Below are 22,238 nucleotides of genomic sequence, written 5' to 3' on the forward strand. Positions count from 1 at the left end.
AGTTGAAGTCCACCAATTTTCAACTTGCCCAGGTTGAGAATCCTATCAGGTCGCCTTCGTCTTCCAGCCGTTCAAAAGTCCAACAGCATTGACGAAAGTGACGTACGACTGATCCTCGGACTTGTGTCCATCCCTGCATCCCCCGTGGTCATGTGATCCGAATATGACTGCTTGGCAATTGGCATGTAGCCTCCCAGGGCGACACGGTCCCACTGGATTCCCTTAACGATTCACTTAACAACCGCAGAAATTCACTTCGCAACCAGAGTGAGAAAAGTCATAAAATTGGGCACAGCTCCCTTCACAGCAACAAAAAACCTGGTCTCGATCGTGGCCGTAAATCAAGGACTCCCTATATATACCTAACCTACTATTTCGGAATGAATCAGGGTTGAGTAGTTACTTCATGAGGTGACTGAAAATAGCCTCAAGAGCTTAGCTTAATTTGTTCTCCCCAAGTATGAAAAATCCCGGGTGGAATTAAAGCATCACGACTAAAAACAGACATTAATTTGGACTCTCGAGATTAAGAAATAATATTTGCCATTCGAATATTACAAATTCTTGCCGTTGTCATGGGGCTAAAGGAGGATTGCGAACTGTTTATTTTTCTCTCGTCCCGCCTGTAAATATTTGAAAGCCTCAAACAAACAAATGAACTCATCCTTAAATCTGAATTTTATTGGGGATCCTAAAACAGTAATTTCGGTTTGTTTGTTTTTTCAAAAGAATAATAATCATCCAGCTCCTTCCTAATGTTCTTTTAAGCCCCAATTCCAATCAAAGAGGGTTTGTTAAAAAAATATTGGCTTATGTGGAATCCTAAAACATGGTTCGGGAAATGATGGTTTATTAAAGAAACCGTAGTTGACTGGCATCACCTATGATGGCTTGGGAGAGTATAAGAAATTGGAAAAGGGCCCACCTGTATTAGACCAGGAATTCTCTTTTCCTGCATTTGTCAACTGTAGGTAATCCTTGATTTATGACCAAAATTTGCAATTGGGAGGGAGGGAAGGAAGGAAAGATATTGTGGGAAGGAAGGGAGGAAGAATTTGTGGGAAGGAAGAGAGGAACGGACAGGAAGGAGGAAGGAGACATTGTGGAAAGGAAGGGAGGAAGGAAGGATTGTGACGGAGGGAGGGAGGAAGACTGTGGGAAGAAAGAGGGACCGAGGGGATGAAGGAAGGAGACATTGTGGGAAGTAAGGAAGATATTGTGGGGAGGGAGGGAGGAAGATATTCTGGGAAGAGAGGAATGGAGGGAAGGAAAGTAGGAAGGAAATTGACATTGTGGGAAGGAGGAAGGAAGATTGTGGGAAGGAAGAGAAGGAGGAACACTGGGAAGGAAGAGAGGAACGGAAAGAAGGAAGGAGACATTGGGAAGGAAAGGAGGAAGATTGGGAAGGAAGAGAGGAAGAGAGCAAAAGAAGGAAGGAGGCATGGGAAGGAAGGAAGACACGGAGAGAGGGAGGAAGGAAGGAAGGAAGGAAGGAAAGGAGCAAAGAAGGAGGGAGGCATTGTGTGAAGAAGAGGGAGAGAGGAAGGAAGGAAGGAAGGAGGATGGAAGGGAGAAAAGTGACAAGTCTTGTTGTTAAAAACCATTAGAAACTTTATTGGAGTATTAAGACAATTAGGATTTTGTTAGTGTGTGAGGTCATATATTTTCTTCAATCCAACAGGACAGAGGTAGGCAGCCGTGTGTGTGTGTGTGTGTGTGTGTGTGTGTGTGTGAGATGGAAAAACTCTTCCCTCCCTGGTTGTGCAAGAAAGTGCAAGCTGGGAAAAACAACTTGCCAAGTGATTGTGGAATCACGCGCCTTTCCTGTTTTATCAGAAGGTGACAAATTGTGGGAAATCTTTCTCTTCATCGACAGCACAGCCATAATTTTATTTCTCTCCCAAACACACCCTGACACACACACAATGCACAATGCACACTTCTCACAGCCTCTCCAATGTTCAAGGCAGCGGTCCAGGGGTGCAGTACAGCTGAGCCAAGGTCTTGCTAAGGGAAGGGCCCAGATTTCTGTAGGAAAAACAAGAAGAACAAGACTTAAGGATGTTTGCAAAAGGCAATAATTCAAGTATTCATTAATCAGTCCAATTTACAGGGCGCAATTCTCCTTAACGATCCCCCATCGGCTGATGGCTAGTCCTTGATTTATAACCACGGTGGAGTTGATGCATCGTGGTCGTAAGTCAGGATGGTTGCACAAGGGGTCGGACACAAACGCGGCCCGATTATAGAATAGAATAGAATAGAATAGAATAACAGAGTTGGAAGGGACCTTGGAGGCCTTCTAGCCAACCCCCTGCTCGGGCAGGGCATTTTATGACTTGTTTTTTTGCAGCGGTCGTTAAGTGGGGCGGTCGTTAAGCAAACCATGTTCATGATTTGGCTGGAAACCAGAAGTCCCATGATCAACACTTGGAAACTGGCATGTCCTCGTGACAGTTGAAACCTCCAGTTATTTATTACACAATTGCCACCTTCCCCGCCAGGTTCCGACAATCAAAGCCAATGGGGGAAACTGGATTCTCTTAATAGCAACTGCAGTGATTCGCTTAACAACTGCAGTGATTCGCTTAACAACCAGGGCAAAAAAACAAATCGTAAAAATCAAGGGGCTCACTTAATATGCCCCTTGCTTAGTTCAGGTAGTCCTCGCCTTAACAACGGTTTGCTTAGCAACCGTTTGAATTTACAACAGCACTGAAAAAAATGGAATTTGTTAGGACCATTTTTCACCCTTAATGACCATTGTGGCGTCCCTGCAGTCGGGTGATCAAAATCCGGGCGCTCGGCCACCTCGGTCTCACATTTATGACGGTGTCAGCTTCCCGGGGTCATGTGATTCCCCTTTGGTGGCCTTCTGGCAGTCAGGGGGGGCAGATGCACTTAACAACGGTGTCCCTAACGTGACAACCGCAGTGGTTCATTTAACGATGGTGGCAAGAAAGGTGGTGAAATGGAGCAAAACTCCCTTAACATACATTTGTCACCGAAGCGACCAATTTGTGGTCGTAAGTCAAGGACCACCCATATTTAGGGGCGGGGGCTGAGGGAGCTTGTGTAAAGAGGGGGAGGGGGAGAAGAGAGGAAAGACCACCAGCTCCGATCCTCACCTCTGCAGCTGGCCACACTTGATGGTACTCAGAAGATGCTCTTGGGTTTCTGCATCTGGACACGCAGCGTAAGCCCCCATCAGGCTGAGAAGGAAGAAGAACACCAGGGGAAGTCATCAGCCCCCAACCGCTGAAAAATCCCTCCACGTTTCATCATACATGTGAATCTTTCTCTTCACCATGTAGGATGCGGCTTTAAACTAGGTTACATCATGGTCTGTTCCGCCGGCAACCAGCCTCTAAGACAGGGATTGGCCATGTGCGGCTCTGGAGCCGCGTGGGGCTCTTCATTCCTCTGCAGCAGCTCCCTGCCACCAGTCGGCACCACAATTTTGAGAGGAGCTTCCGGTTTGGGTGGGGTGGGGGGGCGGAAGAAGCAGGACACGCCAGGAGGAGGGACTATGGCAAGTTTTACAGTCAGCTCCACAATTGATAGGACTTTCGTTTAGGACAGGTAGAGGAAAAAGGACGCTGCGCTAGGAGGAGACTCTATGGTGGGGAAACCGGACTTCCGGTTGGCTCCAAAATTGAACGGGGGAGTGGGGGGGGGTCGTGTCCCTCAACCTGGGCAGCTTGAAGATTTCTATGGTGATCTCCACATCGTCTTCATTTGACAAGCCCATAATCCCTTGCATCAGGTTGGAGTCTGGGCCCCTGAATGCAGCTTGCAGAGTGGCCGGATGCCCATCCTGTCGCCAATGAGGAGTTATATTCAGCAGATTATATCCTCTTTGCACCCAGAGAGAGAAATATTTGCCTCTAGCTAGGACCGAACTCACAGCCTCCTGATTGTGAGGCGAGAACACCACCTCTAGGCCATCACACCATCCAGAATAAATAAAGGAATAATACAGAACGTTATCGCTCATACCATATCCTGCTTATGTTATATTATTCTATTATTCCTTCCCTGGAATGAATAAAACAATAGAACACAAAAATATACAATGGAACTACCATTCTAAGGGAGAAGTTGGTTAAACTAACACAATGTTGACATCCACACGTATTTAGTTAGTGTTGAAGTGTTAAATTAGTTAGCCAGGTTTATACCGTATTGAGGGTTGCGGATTAAATCACCTTGAATTGGCTAGCAGAGGAATTCTGGGAGTTGAAGTCCACCCATCTTAAAGCATGCTGGCTGGGGAATTCTGGGAGTTGAAGTCCACACCTCTTAAAGCATGCTGGCTGGGGAATTCTGGGAGCGGAAGTCCATCCCTCTTAAAACATGCAGACTAGGGAATTCTGGGAGTTGAAGTCCACCCATTTTAAAGCATGCCGGCTGGGGAATTCTGGGTGTGGAAGTCCATCCCTCTTAAAACATGCAGACTAGGGAATTCTGGGAGTTGAAGTCCACCCATTTTAAAGCATGCCGGCTGGGGAATTCTGGGTGTGGAAGTCCATCCCTCTTAAAACATGCAGACTAGGGAATTCTGGGAGTTGAAGTCCACCCATCTTAAAGCATGCTGGCTGGGGAATTCTGGGTGTGGAAGTCCATCCCTCTTAAAACATGCAGACTAGGGAATTTTGGGAGTTGAAGTCCATCCCTCTTAAAACATGCAGACTAGGGAATTCTGGGAGTTGAAGTCCACCCATCTTAAAACATGCAGACTAGGGAATTCTGGGAATTGAAGTCCACCCATTTTAAAGCATGCCGGCTGGGGAATTCTGGGAGCGGAAGTCCATCCCTCATAAAGTATGTTGGCTGGGGAATTCTGGGAGTTGAAGTCCACCCATCTTAAAGCATGCTGGCTGGGGAATTCTGGGAGTTGAAGTCCACCCCTCTTAAAGTTGCTAAGCTTGAGAAACACTGATCTAAATTCGTCATCACAAACTCATCTTTCCTATCATCCAAATCTTAACCTTCGAGAAGTTAAGAACGGAAGCAAGCTATTTTCACTACTCCTTGCAGGGTGGGAAATTGCAGGTATGGCCTTAGTTCCCACATTATTGTGAAATCCGGGTTAACAAAACTAACCAGCCCCCGCTGCCTTCTTCCCAATCTTCATACCTGTCGGGCGTATTGTATTTTTCCAAAATGGCAGCCGCCTTTTCTCCGCTGAGGCCGCTGATCTGCATTAACTGCCTCGCGAAGACTTCGTACACCGTCTGGGCCTGGGAAAAAGGAATAGAAGCGGGAACGGGATTCAAAAGATTGTGTGAACGCAGCTCGCAGCCTGGTTCGGCAAGAGGGAACCTTTCTTCCCTTGCTTTTTAGTGAAATATCTGGACTAAATTGTGCAAGGGGCTTAATCAGGCCACCAGACCTGTGCCTAGTGAAAGAAAATAAAATAAAAATAAATATAGGTACCCTGGAAAAGTTGGAAATGTCTGACTGGGTTTGTTGCTCTCACTAGCTCTGTACATAGCGCGAATTGGAAGAGCAGGCAGAGAATCGGTTTTGCTATTTGCAATTTTGCTACTCCTAGGCCAGATTCTGACTAGTGAAGAGAAGGACCAGGGGAGGCAGGATAGCATCTTCCAATATTTGAGGGGCTGCCCCAGAAAGAAGAAGGGGGTCAAGCTATTCTCCAAAGCACTAGGAAAAAATGGATGGAAACGGAACAAGGAGAGATTCAATCTGGAAATAAGGAGGAATTTCCTGACAATGAGAACCATCAACCCATGGAACAGAAGTTGCCTTCGGAAGTTGTGGGAGCTTCATCCCTGGAAGCTTTCAAGAAGAGACTGGACTGCCCTCTGTCAGAAATGCTGTAGGGTCTCCTGCTTGGGCAGAGGGTTGGACTAGATGACCTACAAGTCCCTTCCAACTCTGCTCATCTGAATCTATCTAAGATGACCAAAGGCCTGGAGGCTAAAACATCTGATGAATGGTTGCAGGAACTGGGCCTGGCTAGTCTACGGAAGAGAAGGACCAGGGGAGACAGGATAGCAACCTTCCAAAATTTGAGGGGCTGCCACAGAGAGGAGGAAGGGGGGTCAAGCTATTCTCCAAAGCACCAGAGAAGGAATAATGGATGGAAACTGACCAAGGAGAGATTCAACCTGGAAATAAGGAGGAATTTCCTGACAGTGAGAACAATCAACCCATGGAACAGAAGTTGCCTTCGGAAGTTGTGGGAGCTTCATCCCTGGAAGCTTTCAAGAAGAGACTGGACTGCCCTCTGTCAGCAATGGTGTAGGGTCTCCTGCTTGGGCAGGGGGGGTTGGACTAGATGACCTACAAGCCCCCTTCCAACTCTGTTAACCTGATTACTTGTTTGTTTTCCAGATTCCTCACCTTGTTCTTTATAGCTCCTTCGTTAAATTCAGCAAATGTCAGAAGCCTGCAGGTACCCTCCCTGGGCTGCAGGGGGCGCTTGTCCTCCAGTTCCTGCTTGGTACAGCTCAAAAGCGTTTTGTCCTTCAGCGGAAAAAAAGTTAATATTGATATTGATATTAACGATATTAATGATAATGATAATTCTTAGAGGGAAGCTCCTATCTTTAACTTGTCTTGTCCCCCACCCTTTGCTCTGTGTCTTTACAAGCAGTTGAGAAATATTGTTTTATACAGAAAAATAGCTTAACTTCAGGGGTCTATCCCCTCCTTTCTCTGAATTTTGCATTTATATTAAAAGCAATTGATAATTGAGATGGGGATGGAAGAAAATAAAATATAGTATATAGGGTTAGGGTTAAGTATAGGGTCTTCTGCTTAAGCAGGGGGTTGGACTAGAAGACCTCGAAGGTCTCTTCTGATTCTACTATTCTATTCTATTCTATTTTATTCTATTCTGAATTCTATTCTATTCTAAATTCTATTCTATTCTGAATTCTATTCTATTCTGAATTCTATTCTGAATTCTATTCTGAATTCTATTCTGAATTCTATTCTGAATTCTATTCTATTCTGAATTCTATTCTGAATTCTATTCTGAATTCTATTCTGAATTCTATTCTATTCTGAATTCTATTCTGAATTCTATTCTGAATTCTATTCTATTCTGAATTCTATTCTGAATTCTATTCTGAATTCTATTCTATTCTGAATTCTATTCTGAATTCTATTCTGAATTCTATTCTATTCTGAATTCTATTCTGAATTCTATTCTGAATTCTATTCTATTCTGAATTCTATTCTGAATTCTATTCTGAATTCTATTCTATTCTAAATTCTATTTTATTTTATTCTATTTTATTCTATTCTCAATTCTATTGTATTCTATTCTATTCTGAATTCTATTCTATTCTGAATTCTATTCTGAATTCTATTCTATTCTAAATTCTATTTTATTCTATTCTATTCTATTCTGAATTCTATTTTATTCTGAATTCTATTCTGAATTCTATTCTGAATTCTATTCTGAATTCTATTCTGAATTCTATTCTGAATTCTATTCTGAATTCTATTCTATTCTGAATTCTATTCTATTCTGAATTCTATTCTATTCTGAATTCTATTCTATTCTATTCTGAATTCTACTCCATTCTGAATTCTATTCTATTCCAATTCCATTCCGTTAAAATGATCTCATATTTTAAATATTGCTTTAATCAATGTAATATTAAGCTTTAAAAAAAAAGGAAAGAGGCTAGTCCTCATGAAGGTCAAGGAATTCATATTGCTCCAAACTCACCCCGTACTGTCTGCTCAAATGACGGGTCATGATGGTCAGATAGGCAGCAGATTCCCGAACGTCACCGGTACGTTTGACAAAGAAGCCGTCTATCACCTGTGAGAAATGAAGATGATTGATGATCCTGGGCATCTCCTTGATGTCCCTCAAAACCCTTCCGGAGACGCCACTAATGCAGCTAAAAGGAACAAGTTAAAAGGAGAAGCAAAATCTGGGGCCAGGCCCCTAATCCTCTTCGTTGCCTCTGGAGTTTGAGACCCAAGGAATCCCCTCCGCAGGGGAGCCTCTCACCTGAGTATTGACAATGGCTTGTTGCAGAGTCTTTTCGGGGAGGCTCAGGTGCTGCGCGGAATTCGCATCTTCTACCAGGTAGATGGGATGGGAAAGGCCGCACTGTCGCAGGCGGAACTGAATTCGGGATCGTGACCAAGGAAGGAGGGAGGGGTGGAGAGATGGTTAGGAACCAGAGATCAAATCACAAAGGGAAGACGAACAGGTAACCCTCCCAACCTGACTTGGCACTGGAAGATCTATTACTAAGACATGTTAAGACAGTTATAATGTGACTGTGCCTGCATATATATATATATATATATATGATAAGAGCCTGTGGCCTAATGGCTAAGATCTCTGCCTAGTATGTAATATAGCCCAGGTTCCAATCCCAGTAAGGGTATGGCTAGCTGATGAGAGCTAAATAGCTTGAAATAGATCTATACTAGTCTCCCTTTATTTATTTATCAGCACAAATACAACAAAATGTAACAAAAAGGCAACAGTAAAAAATATTGGGTTTCTGCCTGGATGGTCTCTTGTGACGAGCCGAAGGACAGAGAATGGAAGTAGTGATCTTCCTCCCATATTTGGGCATACCAGGGGTTGTAAAAAAAATCTTATAGCAGTAGACTTATATACCGCTTCATAGGCCTTTCAGGCCTCTCTAAGCGGTTTACAGAGAGTCAGCATATTGCCCCCAACAATCTGGGTCCTCATTTTACCCACCTCGGAAGGATGGAAGGCTGAGTCAACCCTGAGCCGGTGAGATTTGAACCGCTGACCTGCTGATCTAGCAGTAGCCTGCAGTGCTGCATTTAACCACTGCGCCACCTTGGCTCTTATATATGTGTGTGTGTGTGTGTGTGTGTGTGTGTTTTCTGAGGTTTTCGCGGGTGGTTATAGCAGTAGACTTAGCAATAGCAGTAGACTTATATACCGCTTCATAGGCCTTTTCAGGCCTCTCTAAGCGGTTTACAGAGAGTCAGCATATTGCCCCCAACAATCCGGGTCCTCATTTTACCCACCTCGGAAGGATGGAAGGCTGAGTCAACCCTGAGCCGGTGAGATTTGAACCGCTGACCTGCTGATCTAGCAGTAGCCTGCAGTGCTGCATTTAACCACTGCGCCACCTTGGCTCTAGGTTAGTATGTAGGTCTTTGGTTATTCGGGTTTCCTCCCGCGTAAAATTGGAAGTGTCTTGGCGACGTTTCGACAAAGTCTCATTTGTCATCTTCAGGCTTGTTTGCTTGGCTTCGTGCTTCCAGGAGCAATCCTTCTCTGGCCTGGAAGCACGAAGCCGAGCAAACAAGCCTGAAGATGACGAATGAGACTTCGTCGAAACGTCACCAAGACACTTCCAATTTACGCGGGAGAAAACCCGAATAACCAAAGACCTACACGCACACACACACATATATATATGCATACATACATACACATACATATATATATGGTTGTTAAGCAAATCGCTGCAATAAATGGAATTGACTGGAGCCTGTTCCCAGTGTGCGCATGCGCAGAGCTGCCAGACACGAAGGGAAGAGCTAAAGAACAAGGATCGACTTGGGAGGAAGGCCACAGGTGGACGGTGAATGGCCCCTCCCAGAGGAAATAAAAGAGGAGCGAAAGGGGAGTGGAGTTTGCAGGAGACCATGAGTTCGCTTCATTGGTTCGGGACTCTCGGAGACTGCTGGCCAAGTTCTGCAGATCTCGGCCTGGCAGCTCTCCAAGTCAGATAAGGTCTGTGACCGTAAATCCTCCTTTTAAAGACTTTGCCAGCTATGAATGAGCAGAATTCACTGCAGATTAATAAAAGGAGTTTTCGTCAGGACAAGGAGTTGGTTTCAGGCTCTTGGGAAGCCTCGGTCAGAACAGGGAGCAAAATTCACTTAAGTGTCTCGCTTAACAACATAAATTTTGAGCTCCATTGTGGTCCTACGTCAAGGACTACCTGTACTGGAAATCTCATTTTTTGATAAAACTGAGCTATAGATTTTTGGAATGGGTTTCCAGTTACAATTGAATTCTAGGTTAAATTTAACATTCTCCCCTTGCTTTGTAAAACCCGGAATTAGGAGGCCGCTACCTTTTGTTCCCGAAAGCGACCGTCAATGATGCTACCACATAAATCCGGCATCCGTTTCCGTTCGACCACGTAGTCCAAAACCAGCTCGCGAACCGTGGTTGGCGGCAGCTCCTCTGAAGAAAAAGGGAGATTCGAACGGGAGTTTTAATCTTAAGGGAAGCCGAGAGCGGAGTTCTTCCATTCAGGAAGAAATGTTTAGGGTCCACCTACCCTCCCCGCCAGGAATTCTCACCCACCTGCTCCGCGGGGACCCCTCTCTCTGGCCACCCAGAGGAAATCACCGACGTGGAGCTTCCGGATGCTAAACGGGACGTTGTGACGTTGAAGTTCGCGCACCAGCTCCTGTTTACGGGACGCGGGGCCGCTGAAGGCGAGAAGGGGAGGGAAAACGCTTTTCACAATCTATTTTAAAGGGGAAATACTTTTTACTTTCCCTTCTTTTCTTGCAGACATTTCACGACCGATCTAGAGAACGTCATCAGTGCTAAAAGGGAGGAGGAGGAGGAGGAAGAGGAGGAGGACGACAGTGGGGGGTCCCTGGTGCTCTCGGAGCTTGGTGCTTTTCTTGCAGGGGTTTCATTACCCAACGTTTTACCCAACATAACCCGTACATGTTACATATAGGTAATCAGGTTCACAGTTGGGAGGGACCTTGGAGGTCATCTAGTCCAACCCCCCCTGCCCGAGCAGGAGATCCTACACCATTTTTGACAGAGGGCAGCCCAGTCTCCTCTTGAAAGCGTCCAGGGATGAAGCTCCCACAACTTCCGAAGGCATCTTCTGTCCCATGAGTGGATTGTTCTCCCTGTCAGGAAATTCCTCCTTATTTCCAGGTTGAATTGGTCAGTTTCCACCCATTCTTCCTTCTCTGGCCTTCGGGTGCTTTGGAGAATAGCTTGACCCCCTTCCTCCTCTCTGGGGCAGCCCCTCAAATATTAGAAGGCTGTTCTCCTGTCTCCCCTGGTCCTTCTCTTCCCTAGACTAGCCAGGCCCAGTTCCTGCAACCGTTCATCGTATGTTTTAGCCTCCAGTCCCCTCATCCTCTTAGTTAGATTCAGATTAACAGATGGAAGGGACCCTGTAGGTCATCTAGTCCAGCCCCCGCCCAAGCAGGAGACCTTACACCATTTCTGACCAATAGCAGTCCAATCTCTTCTTGAAAGTTTCCAGGGATGAAGCTCTTCTCTTCCTTGGGTGGATGGTTCTCACTGTCAGGAAATTCCTCCTTATTTCCAGATTGAATCTCTCCTTGTTCCATTTCCATCCATTCTTCCTTGTCTGACCCTCAAAGGTGCTTTGGAGAATAGCTTGACCCCCTAACTCCTCTCTGTGGCAGCCCCTCAAAGATTGGAAGATGCTCTCCTGTCTCCCCTGGTCCTTCTCTTCCCTAGACCAGCCATGCCCAGTTCCTCAACCGTTTTTTGTATGTTTGAGCCTCCAGTCCCCTCATCCTCTTAGTTAGATTCAGATTAACAGAGATGGAAGGGACCCTGTAGGTCATCTAGTCCAGCCCCCCGCCCAAGCAGGAGACCTTACACCATTTCTGACCAATGGCAGTCCAATCTCTTCTTGAAAGTTTCCATGGATGAAGCTCCCACAACCTTCAAAGGCAACTTCTGTTCCACGGGTTGATTGTTCTCATTGTCAGAAAATTCCTCCTTATTTCCAGGTTGAATCTCTCCTTGTTCAGTTTCCATCCATTCTTCCTTCTCTGGCCTTCGGGTGCTTTGGAGAATAGCTTGACCCCTTTCCTCCACTCTGGGGCAGCCCCTCAAATATTGGAAGATGCTCTCCTGTCTCCCTTAGTCCTTCTCTTCTCCACATCAGCCAGGCCCAGTTCCTAAAACCACCATATGATGTGGTTGTAGCGTCACAGCTGCTCACCCCGTGGTCTCGATGAAATCCACGCAGAGGATCACCTCAAAGTGCCCAGGGTGCAGAACAAACTGGGGTTTCGACAACTCAGGGTCAGGCCCTTCGCAGCGCGATCTAAGAAGAAAAAGAAAACAGCAGAGATGACAGCTGGGCCAGGTGAAATTTTAAGTAGTCCTCGTCTTACGACCGCAATGGAGCCTGCCCACTAGGGTCGTTCAGTCGGGACAACGGCAAAATGGCTCCTTGCATCGCTGGCCCAATATTATGGGTCTTTTTTGTGGTCGTTGTTCAGCAAATTGCTACCACAGTGAGGTGAATCTGCCGTCGTTAAGTGAACGCCACGGACGTTAAAGCAAACGCGTTGCGGGGGTTTTTGCCGATAAACTGTGGAAATTTTTGGAACGGCTTTTTTTAACAATCCTAATATGGAAATTGTTTGCAGTGGAAATTTCGGTTTCTTCCATCCTTCCTTCCTTCCTTCTTTCCATCCTTCCTTCAAGCCATTCATTCATCCTTCCTTCCTTCAATCCAATATTCCATTCATCTTTCCATCCATCCATTCATCCTTCCTTCCTTTCTTCCATCCATTCTTCCTTCCTTCCTTTCTTCCATCCATCCTTCCTTCAATCCATTCGTTCTTCCTTCCTCCCATCCTTCCATCCATTATTTCATTCATCCTTCCATCCATTCTTCTATCCATCCATTCATCTTTGCTTCCATCCATCCATCCATCCATCCATCCATCCATCCATCCATTCGCTTCCATCCATCCATTCTTCTATCCATCCATCCATCCATCCTTCCTTCCATCCATCCATCCATCCATCCATCCTCCTTCCATCCATCCATCCATCCATCCATCCTCCTTCCATCCATCCTTCCATCCATCCATCCATCCATCTATCCATCCTTCCATCCATCCTTCCATCCTTCCATCCATCCTCCTTCCCTCCATCCATCCATCTATCCATCCATCCATCCTCCTTCCATCCATCCATCCATCCATCCATCCATCCATCCATCCATCCTTCCATCCATCCATCCATCCATCCATCCATCCATCCATCCATCCTTCCTTCCTTCCATCCTTCCTTCCATCCATCCATCCATCCATCCATCCATCCATCCTTCCTTCCATCCATCCTTCCATACATCCATCCTTCCATCCTTCCATCCTTCCATCCTTCCATACATACATACATACATACATACATACATACATACATACATACATACATACATACATACATCCTTCCTTCTGTCAGTCGTGACGATGGTAAAATGGCTCATTGCATTGCTGGCCCAACGTTACGGCTTTTTTTGGTCATTATTTTTCAGCAAATCGCTACCATGACGAGGTGAATCTGCCGTCGTTAAGCGAACGCCACGGACATTAAAGCAAACGCGTTGCGGGGGGGGGGGTGCCGATAAACTGTGGAAATTTTTGGAATGGCATTTTTAAACAATCCTAATATGGAAATTGTTTGCCGTGGAAATTCCGGTGTCGTTTGTGGGCGTTAAGTCGAGGAATGACCTGTATTTGTTGGCGAGGCTGCTGTCCGAATTTTCACACTCCGATGAGCTTCCGTCGTTTTCCTCCAAAAGCACGACGGTTTCTCCACTTTGGGGCGCTGTGGCTTTTGGGGTGCTGGAATTGTTTTCCTTTGGTTCTTCGGAGGCCCACAACTCCCGGGCTACAGTCAGTCCCGCTTCGGTCAGAGAATATCTGAGTTGGGAAAAGTTTGCAAGTCCAAATTAGTTTTTGGGGCCCAGTTCTCTTGAAATCCCTTCTCTCAACCCCCACTAGCAATGGTAGCCCTTCTGAACGTTTAAACTTTGGTTTTCGCTTCTAACGTGTTACATTGGTACTTTTGTTCTTAATTCTGATTTTAAGTATGCTTTTAACCGTGGGCTTGCGAGATTTTACGTGTTCCATTAAAACTTTAATCAATAAATAGTTAAATAAAAAGGGGGAATAAACATAATCCTAAAGCAAATTTAACCCTAGATTGGTGCTTCTCTCATGATGAAACCTTTTAAATAACTTCTTGGGGATTTGAAAAGCTCCATCCTTCTATCCATCCATCCACCCTTCCTTCCATCTATTCATCCTTCCACCCATCCATTGGTCCTTCCTTCCTTCCATCCATCCATCTTTCCTTTCTTCTGTCTTTCCATCCATCCTTCCTTCCTTCTTTCCATCCATCCATCCATCCATCTATCCATCCATCCATCCATCCATCCATTCATCCTTCCTTCCATCCATTCATCCTTCCATTCATCCTTCCACCCACCCATCCATCCTTCCATCCATCCTTCCTTAGTTCCATCTTTCCTTCCTATCTTCTTTCCATCCATCCATCCTTCATTCTTTCCATCCATCCATCCATCCTTCCATTCATCCCTCCCTCCCTCCCTCCATCCTTCCTTCCTTCCTTCCTTCCATCCATTCTTCCAACCATCCATCCATCCTTCCACCCATCCAATCATCCTTCCTTCCTTCCATCCTTAGTTCCATCTTTCCTTTCTTTCTTTCCATCCATCCTTCCTTCCTTCTTTCCATCCATCCTTCCTTCTTTCCATCCATCCCTCCATCTTTCCTTCCTTCCTTCCTTCCATTCATCCATCTATCCATCCATCCTTCCTTCCATCCATCCATCCTTCCAACCATCCAATCATCCTTCCTTCCTTCCATCCTTAGTTCCATCTTTCCTTCCTTCCTTCTTTCCATCCATCCCTCCATCCTTCCTTCCATCCTTCCTTTCTTCCATCCATCCACCCACCTATCCACCCATCTCCCCATTCTCTCTTGGACGTACAAGCATAGATTGTCAACATCTGGGCCAACGCTCTTAAAACAGGACCTCTCTCCAAGTTCAAGAAAACCAATCGAGTGCAGGCAGATTCTCCCCCCTCCCAACTCTTTAGTACAACATAATCAACCTGGCTGGAATGTTAGTCTTGAGGACTAGCTCCTTGCGAATCAGAGTGCTGACAGCCGACCAGGCGCTGTTCTTACTTCCAGGATCGGCCTATAATGGAGGAATCAGCAGGAGAATTGTTAGCCTAAATAGCAATAGAATTATTAATACAATATCATACAATAATGCTATTGCTGCCATCAATCAAGTCAGTTTGGTTAAGTCAGATTAAGGCATTAGGTTAGAAACTGGGAGACGGTGAGTTCTAGTCCCGCCTTAAGCATGAAAACCAACTAGGTGACTTTGGGCCAATCAGCAGGAGACGGTGAGTTCTAGTCCTGCCTTAAGCATGAAAACTGATTGGGTAACTTTGGGCCAATCAGCAGGAGACGGTGAGTTCTAGTCCCGCCTTAAGCATGAAAACTGACTGGGTGACTTTGGGCCAATCAGCAGGAGACGGTGAGTTCTAGTCCCGCCTTAAGCATGAAAACTGACTGGGTGACTTTGGGCCAATCAGCAAGAGACAGTGAGTTCTAGTCCCGCCTTAAGCATGAAAACTGACTAGGTAACTTTGGGCCAATCAGCAGGAGACGGTGAGTTCTAGTCCCGCCTTAAGCATGAAAACTGACTGGGTAACTTTGGGCCAATCAGCAGGAGACGGTGAGTTCTAGTCCCACCTTAAGCATGAAAACTGACCGGGTAACTTTGGGCCAATCAGCAGGAGACGGTGAGTTCTAGTCCCACCTTAAGCATGAAAACTGACCGGGTAACTTTGGGCCAATCAGCAAGAGACAGTGAGTTCTAGTCCCACCTTAAGCATGAAAACTGACTAGGTAACTTTGGGCCAATCAGCAGGAGATGGTGAGTTCTAGTCCCGCCTTAAGCAAGAACACTCTCTTTGAGCCAGTCACTCTCTCTCAGCCCTAGGAGGCAGGCAATGGCAGAAAACTTTGCCAAGAAAGTTACAGGGACCAGGAGACCAAAACTGATTTGAAAACACACACATACATACACACACACACTCTTCAATAAATTGAATCAATTAATCATTCATTAATTGGTGCAATAACAAGCAGGGAGGGAATCAGCTTACCAGAAAAAAAGATCTATCACACAGAGGCTGTGCAGTTTTTTGCAGTTCTGGTTTGCTCAGATAGCCCCGGGACTCAGGTTTCTAAGAAAGGAATCCCAAAAACAAACACTCAACACAACCTCCAGCGCTGCGTCCTTGTTTCTATATTCGAGCCTGAATTCACCCCGTTTAAACTTCTTGAGCTAAGAGCCGGTGCACAATTATTCTATCCTATCCTATATTATTCTATTCTATTCATTATTCTATTCAATTCTATCCTATCCTTCATTATTCTATCCTATCCTATCCTATATTATTCTATCCTATCCTATTCTTCGTTATTCTATTCTATTCCATTCTATTCATTATTCTATTCTATTCTTCATTATTCTATTCTATTCTATCCTATCCTATTCTTCATTATTCTATTCTATTCTATTTATCCTATCCTATATTATTCTATTCTATCCTACATTATTCTATTCATTATTTCATTCTATTCTATTCTATTCTATTCATTATTCTATTCTAATCTATCCTATCCTATCCGAGCCGAGGTGGCGCAGTGGTTAAATGCAGCACTGCAGGCTACTTCAGCTGACTGCAGTTCTGCCGTTCGGCTGTTCAAATCTCACCGGCTCAGGGTTGACTCAGCCTTCCATCCTTCCGAGGTGGGTAAAATGAGGACCCGGATTGTTGTTGGGGGCAATATGCCGACTCTGTAAACCGCTTAGAGAGGGCTGAAAGCCCTATGAAGCGGTATATAAGTCTAACTATTGCTATTGCTACTATTGCTATCCTATCCTTCAATATTCTGTTCTGTTCTATTTTATTTTATTCTTCATTGTCCTATCCTATCCGATCAGCTGTATCTTACCTTGGTGTTGTGATAGAGTGCCAACAGTACAGCATACGCTGGAGATCGCCGAGTGGGCATGTAACCCCGGGGCCGATGCCGTGGCACAGTCTGCTTTTTCTGCAAATGAAAAAAACAAAAATAAAAAATCAGGTGTGTCTCTTTTGCTGCCCATCTCGGGCTCCAGGCGACTCCAAGTTCCCTCCTCTCCCCTGTCCATCACGAATCACCTGCAGGCACCAAATGTTACAACGCCACGCCCCCCCCCCCCCCCAAAAAAATACCCGAATGGCTGAACCGACGTCGCGACGTTCTCACCTTTGAGCATTGCTCTTGAGATTGGACTGGCTCCCGGGAAGACAGGGCAGGTGGCAGCACTGGCCTATCGCTGGACATTGGATCGTCAATGCCTTCCCAGCTTTTGCAAGAAGATTGCAGGACGGCCCCACCTGGAATGGGTGTTACAAAGCCTTCAGAATAGAATATCGGAGTTGGAAGGGACCGTGGAGGTCTTCTCCTCCATACTCTTTCAACCGAGCCTTCAACTGAGCCTTGAGGTGGCGCAGTGGTTAGGGTGCAGTACTGCAGGCCACTTCAGCTGACTGTTATCTGCAGTTCAGCGCTTCTAATCTCACCGGCTCAGGATTGACTCAGCCTTCCATCTTTCCGAGGTGGGTGAAATGAGGACCCAGACTGTGGGGGGCGATATGCTGACTCTGTAAACCGCTTAGAGAGGGCTGAAAGCCCTATGAAGCGGTATATAAGTCTAACTGCTATTGCTATTGCTATTGAGGTATGTCAATTTTTATTCCAGCTTTTTAAAAGGAAAATTAAAAAATTAACACAAACTAATTCAGGTAGTCCTCGACTTACTAAAGGTTCTGTCACTAAGAGAGACATTGGTTAAGGGAGCTTTGCCCCATTTTCTGGCCTTTCTCGCCCTGGTTGTCAAAGGAATCATTGCGGTTGCTGAGTTAGTTCCAAGGTTGTTAAATGAATCGTTGCGGTTGTTGAGTTAGTCGTCTGGTTGTTAAACAAATAATTGCGGTTGCTGAGTTAGTCGCACGGTTGCTAAATGAATCGTTGCGGTTGCTGAGTTAGTTGCATGGTTGTTAACTGAATCGTTGCGGTTGCTGAGTTAGCCACACAGTTATATGAATCATTGCGGTTGGCTAAATTAGTCACATGGTTGTTAAATGAATCACTGTAGTTGCTGAGTTAGTTGCTTGGTTGTTAAATGAATCATTGCAGTTGCTGAGTTAGTCACACGGTTGTTAAATGAATCAAAGCGGTTGCTGAGTTAGCTGCACGGTTGTTAAGTGAATCATTGCGGTTGCTGAGTTAGTCACATGGTTGTTAAGTGAATCTGGCTTCCCCATTGCCTTGGCTTGTCCGAAAGTCACAACGGGGGATCGTGTGACCCCGGGACACTGTGACCGTTGGAAATACGAGTCAGTAGCCAAGTATTTAAATTTTGATCATGTGACTATGGGGAATCCCACACCGGTCATAACGCTCAAAAGTCCCATTTTTCAGTGCCATCGTAACTCTGACGGCCGTAAGCCGAGGACTACTTGTACTCCTTGAAATAATGTTTCACAAGTCCTGTATATAATTGATGCCTACCTAAATAAGGTAATCCTTCACGTTAAAACTGTCATTGAGCCCAGATTTACAGCCTCAATTGTTCCTGGTCATTCATCGTGTCTCCAAGTCACCCTGATTTTTAAAAACTTTTTGTTTTTGCAACCGTCATTAAGCGAAGCCATTCTTCGTCAGGTGTTTCTTCTTCATAATTCTTCATAATTTCAGCATTGCAACTGTGTCTTGTTTGCCAATTGCACAAGAGCAGATAGGAGAGCAATAGCAATAGCAATAGCAGTTAGACTTATATACCGCTTCATAGGGCTTTCAGCCCTCTCTAAGCGGTTTACAGAGTCAGCATATCGCCCCCACAGTCTGGGTCCTCATTTCACCCACCTCGGAAGGATGGAAGGCTGAGTCAACCCTGAGTCGGTGAGATTAGAACCGCTGAACTGCAGATAACAGTCAGCTGAAGTGGCCTGCAGTACTGCACCCTAACCACTGCGCCACCTCGGCTCTCCAGCGCTCCAGAGATTCAACGTCATGGCCCAGAGGATCACGGGTTGCCCTCTCCCCTCTTTGGAAGAGCTTTATAGCCCCCGTGCCTTAAGAAAGTTCAAAACATCCTTAAAGATCCATCTCATCCTGGGCATCCTTTTTTTTTTAACTATTACCATCTGGCAGCCGGTATAGGACAATAAAAACCAGGACAAACAGGCTGAAAAACAGCTTCTCTCCCAGGGGCATTAACAGAGGTGGGTTCCTACCAGTTCGCACCTATTCGCTACAACCGCTTCGTCAAATCTACCGAACCGGTTAGAAGAGGTTCCACCAGTGGACCCGGAAAGCAGGCCACACCTACAGAAGAGGTTCCAAAGTTTTTTGAAACCCACCACTGGTCCTTGGAAATGATTATTCTACACTATCATGCTCCTATTTATAAAACTCAGTGCCTCTGTGAAAGGTAAGGATGACTCCTGCGTTTGTGGTGCAATCAGAACATTGCGTGTGTTGAAGTTGTTTTAACGCAAACCAAAGATGCCTTTAAAAAAAACAAGTTTACATCATATTCTTATGCACGCCAGTGCTGTGTGGGAGGTAATTTAAGGTGGTTCTGACAAGTGTCATCGGCATCTTCATATCCGGTCACATGGGCGGCAAGCCACTCCCATCCGGTCACATGGGCGGCAAGCCACTCCCACAAAGGAGGCCACACCCACAGAGTAGGTTCGAACAGTTTTTGAAACCCACCACTGGGCAGTAACTATATTGAATTCTACGGTACAGTGCAATATTAATGCAATATCGGAGTTTTCCATTTCAATTCTATATCATGTGAAGGAGGTGTGCTTGTGTTTTTATTTTGATGGTTATAATGTACACTGAAGATAGCGTTTAATTTCATGGTACGAGGTGCAATGACAATAAAGCAAACTAAGGGGGGAGTTGGGGTTTCTTTTGTCTGCACTGGGGTCCGGAACCCACCACTGGTGTGAACATGGGTATGGGACCCTCCTATCTGAACCTGGGTCATAAGTAGCCTGGGGTGGGTCCTAGCGAACGGTCGCTAAGCAAACGGTCGTAAGTTTGAGAACTACCTGCAGGGAGCACAGGCCTCTCCCCTTCTAGTGCTGTACCGTCCTGGGTGCTGCGGTGTCTCTCCAGCTGTTCATCCAGCTGACGGCAGATCTTCTCCCCGAAATACATGAGGATCCGAGCCTCACGGCCACTGTGCAGAGGAAGGGGATATTTGCGGAGGGAGCTTAGGGCCTGCAAAGGACAAAGAGAGACAGATAATTGTGATCAGTTAAGGATCACTGAAATTGTTCCTAGTGAGTGGATTGAAGGAGCTGGCTTCCTTAAACCATCAATAAGGTGTAAGAAGAGAAGAGAGAATAGAATAGAATAGAATAGAATAGAATAGAATAGAGGATAGGATAGAACAGAAAAGAATAGAGTAGAATATAAAATAGAATAAATATAGAAAGAACATAATACAGAATAGAATATAGAATAAAAGAATAGAATATGAGAATAGAATAGAGGATAGGATAGCATATAATAGAGAATAGAATAGAGAATAAATAGAGAATAAAATGGAATAGAATAGAGAATATAGACTATAGAATAGAATAGAATTGAGAATAGAATAGAATATAGAATAAAATATAATAGAATATAGAATAGAATATAGGATAGAACATAATAGAATATAGAATAGAATAAATATAGAAAGAACATAATACAGAATAGAATATAGAATAAAAGGATAGAATATGAGAATAAAATAGAGAATAGAATATATATAAATAGAATAGAGAATAGAATACATATAGAATAGCATATAATAGAGAATAGAATAGAGAATAAAATGGAATAGAATAGAGAATATAGACTATAGAATAGAGAATAGAACAGAATATAGAATAGAATATAGAATAAAATAGAATATAGAATAGAATGGAATGGAATAGAATAGAATATAGGATAGAACAGAATAGAATATAGAATAGAATAAATATAGAAAGAACAGAATACAGAACAGAATATAGAATAAAAGAATAGAATATGAGAATAGAATAGAGGATAGAATAGAATATAGATAAATAGAATAGAGAATAGAATAAATATAGAAAGTATATAATAGAGAATAAATAGAGAATAAAATGGAATAGAATAGAGAATATAGACTATAGAATAGAACAGAATAGAGAATAGAATAAAATATAATAGAATATAGAATAGAATAGGATAGAATAGAATAGTTAGAAGGAACCTTGGAGGTCTTCTGGTCTAACCCCTGGTTAGGCAGTAAACCCTACGCCCCTTAATACATGAAAATTTTAATTTCATGATTCATTAGCAGTCATCAAGGTATCACTATTATTACATTAGCCCCGCCTTTCCGATCCACACTGACATTGGTATGATGAATGATGAACATGAAGACATTATAAATTATTGGCTTAACGGCGTTAATATAGCCACGATGACCCATTCTGACCGATCTAATTAATATACTAATTAAAAAAAAACAAATAGTTACGCTAATCTCACTTACACTCAAAATTCTGCTCTTATTAAGCGAATTGTACTAATAGATATGCTAATTCCTGCATAATTACATTGATTTCTATACTAACAACTATTGTAAAGGGCCTTGTACCAAAAGTTGGGCTAATTATTGCATTTTTATTATAATTAATTTCCTAGTAATTATTCTAATTGCTATATTAAGAGTTTTCTTCATTACTCTACAGACAATAGGAAATTTGGTCCCAAGACACTCATTGGAGGCGGGGCTTGCCGCGGTGGGCGGGGCTTGCCGCGGTGGGCGGGGCTTACGCGTTCATAAGCGCGTTGGCTCTTGAGGCGTCCGTTCTCCGCAGCCTGGTTGCGCCATTCCTCCAGCCATCGCGTAAATAAAGGATTCGGGCCTTCCTGCGGCGGTTTCGGCATTTTTTTCAAAGGGCGGCGGCGGCTTTTTTCCCCCGCTTTCTTTTCTTTTCGCGCTCTCGTTCTTTTAAAAACGGGAAACCATCGAGTTTTTTTGCACCAAAGAGTTGCAGGCGGGTAGAGCGGATGTCCGCTGAAGCAGCGGCGCAGGCGCAGTTTGTCCGCCGATTGGGCGGCGCAGGCGCAATTCGTCCTCTTGGTTCCTCTTTGGAGGAAGCTATAGAGATAGAAAAAATAGAGAGGTCCTTGCTGATTTCACCCATGCTCCAAATTGCTCTTTGCAGTGAATATACTAAAAAAATCAGTATTTTACTGCACTTGGCCCATCTTACGCTGTATATAAAGCAAACTCTAAATATAAAAGCATCACAAATCCCTCTGTCCTCTCCAGCCTTACCTGGAAT

General features: G+C 44.5%; 1 protein-coding gene across 1 annotated transcript; it reads right to left on the bottom strand.

Moving 5' to 3' along the window:
* Nucleotides 1–1,671: 1,671 nt before the first annotated feature.
* MUS81 (MUS81 structure-specific endonuclease subunit) lies at nt 1,672–22,065 on the bottom strand. The gene is made up of 16 exons (XM_087703447.1): nt 21,724–22,065; nt 19,977–20,148; nt 17,113–17,243; nt 16,816–16,914; nt 15,960–16,040; nt 14,889–14,977; nt 13,480–13,671; nt 11,955–12,059; nt 10,307–10,434; nt 10,071–10,183; nt 8,000–8,116; nt 7,709–7,804; nt 6,370–6,492; nt 5,140–5,243; nt 3,129–3,212; nt 1,672–2,028 (listed from the first exon to the last, which is right to left on the bottom strand). The coding sequence occupies exons 1-16, from the start codon at nt 21,835–21,837 to the stop codon at nt 1,962–1,964; spliced, it is 1,815 nt and encodes a 604-aa protein (XP_087559573.1). The 5' UTR covers nt 21,838–22,065; the 3' UTR covers nt 1,672–1,961.
* Between the last annotated feature and the right edge of the window lie 173 nt (nt 22,066–22,238).

Source organism: Thamnophis sirtalis, unplaced genomic scaffold (genome assembly GCF_051295495.1).
Source record: "Thamnophis sirtalis isolate CommonGarterSnake01/CBP01778 unplaced genomic scaffold, rThaSir2_p1.2 scaffold_2, whole genome shotgun sequence".
Taxonomy (NCBI): Eukaryota; Metazoa; Chordata; class Lepidosauria; order Squamata; family Natricidae; genus Thamnophis; species Thamnophis sirtalis.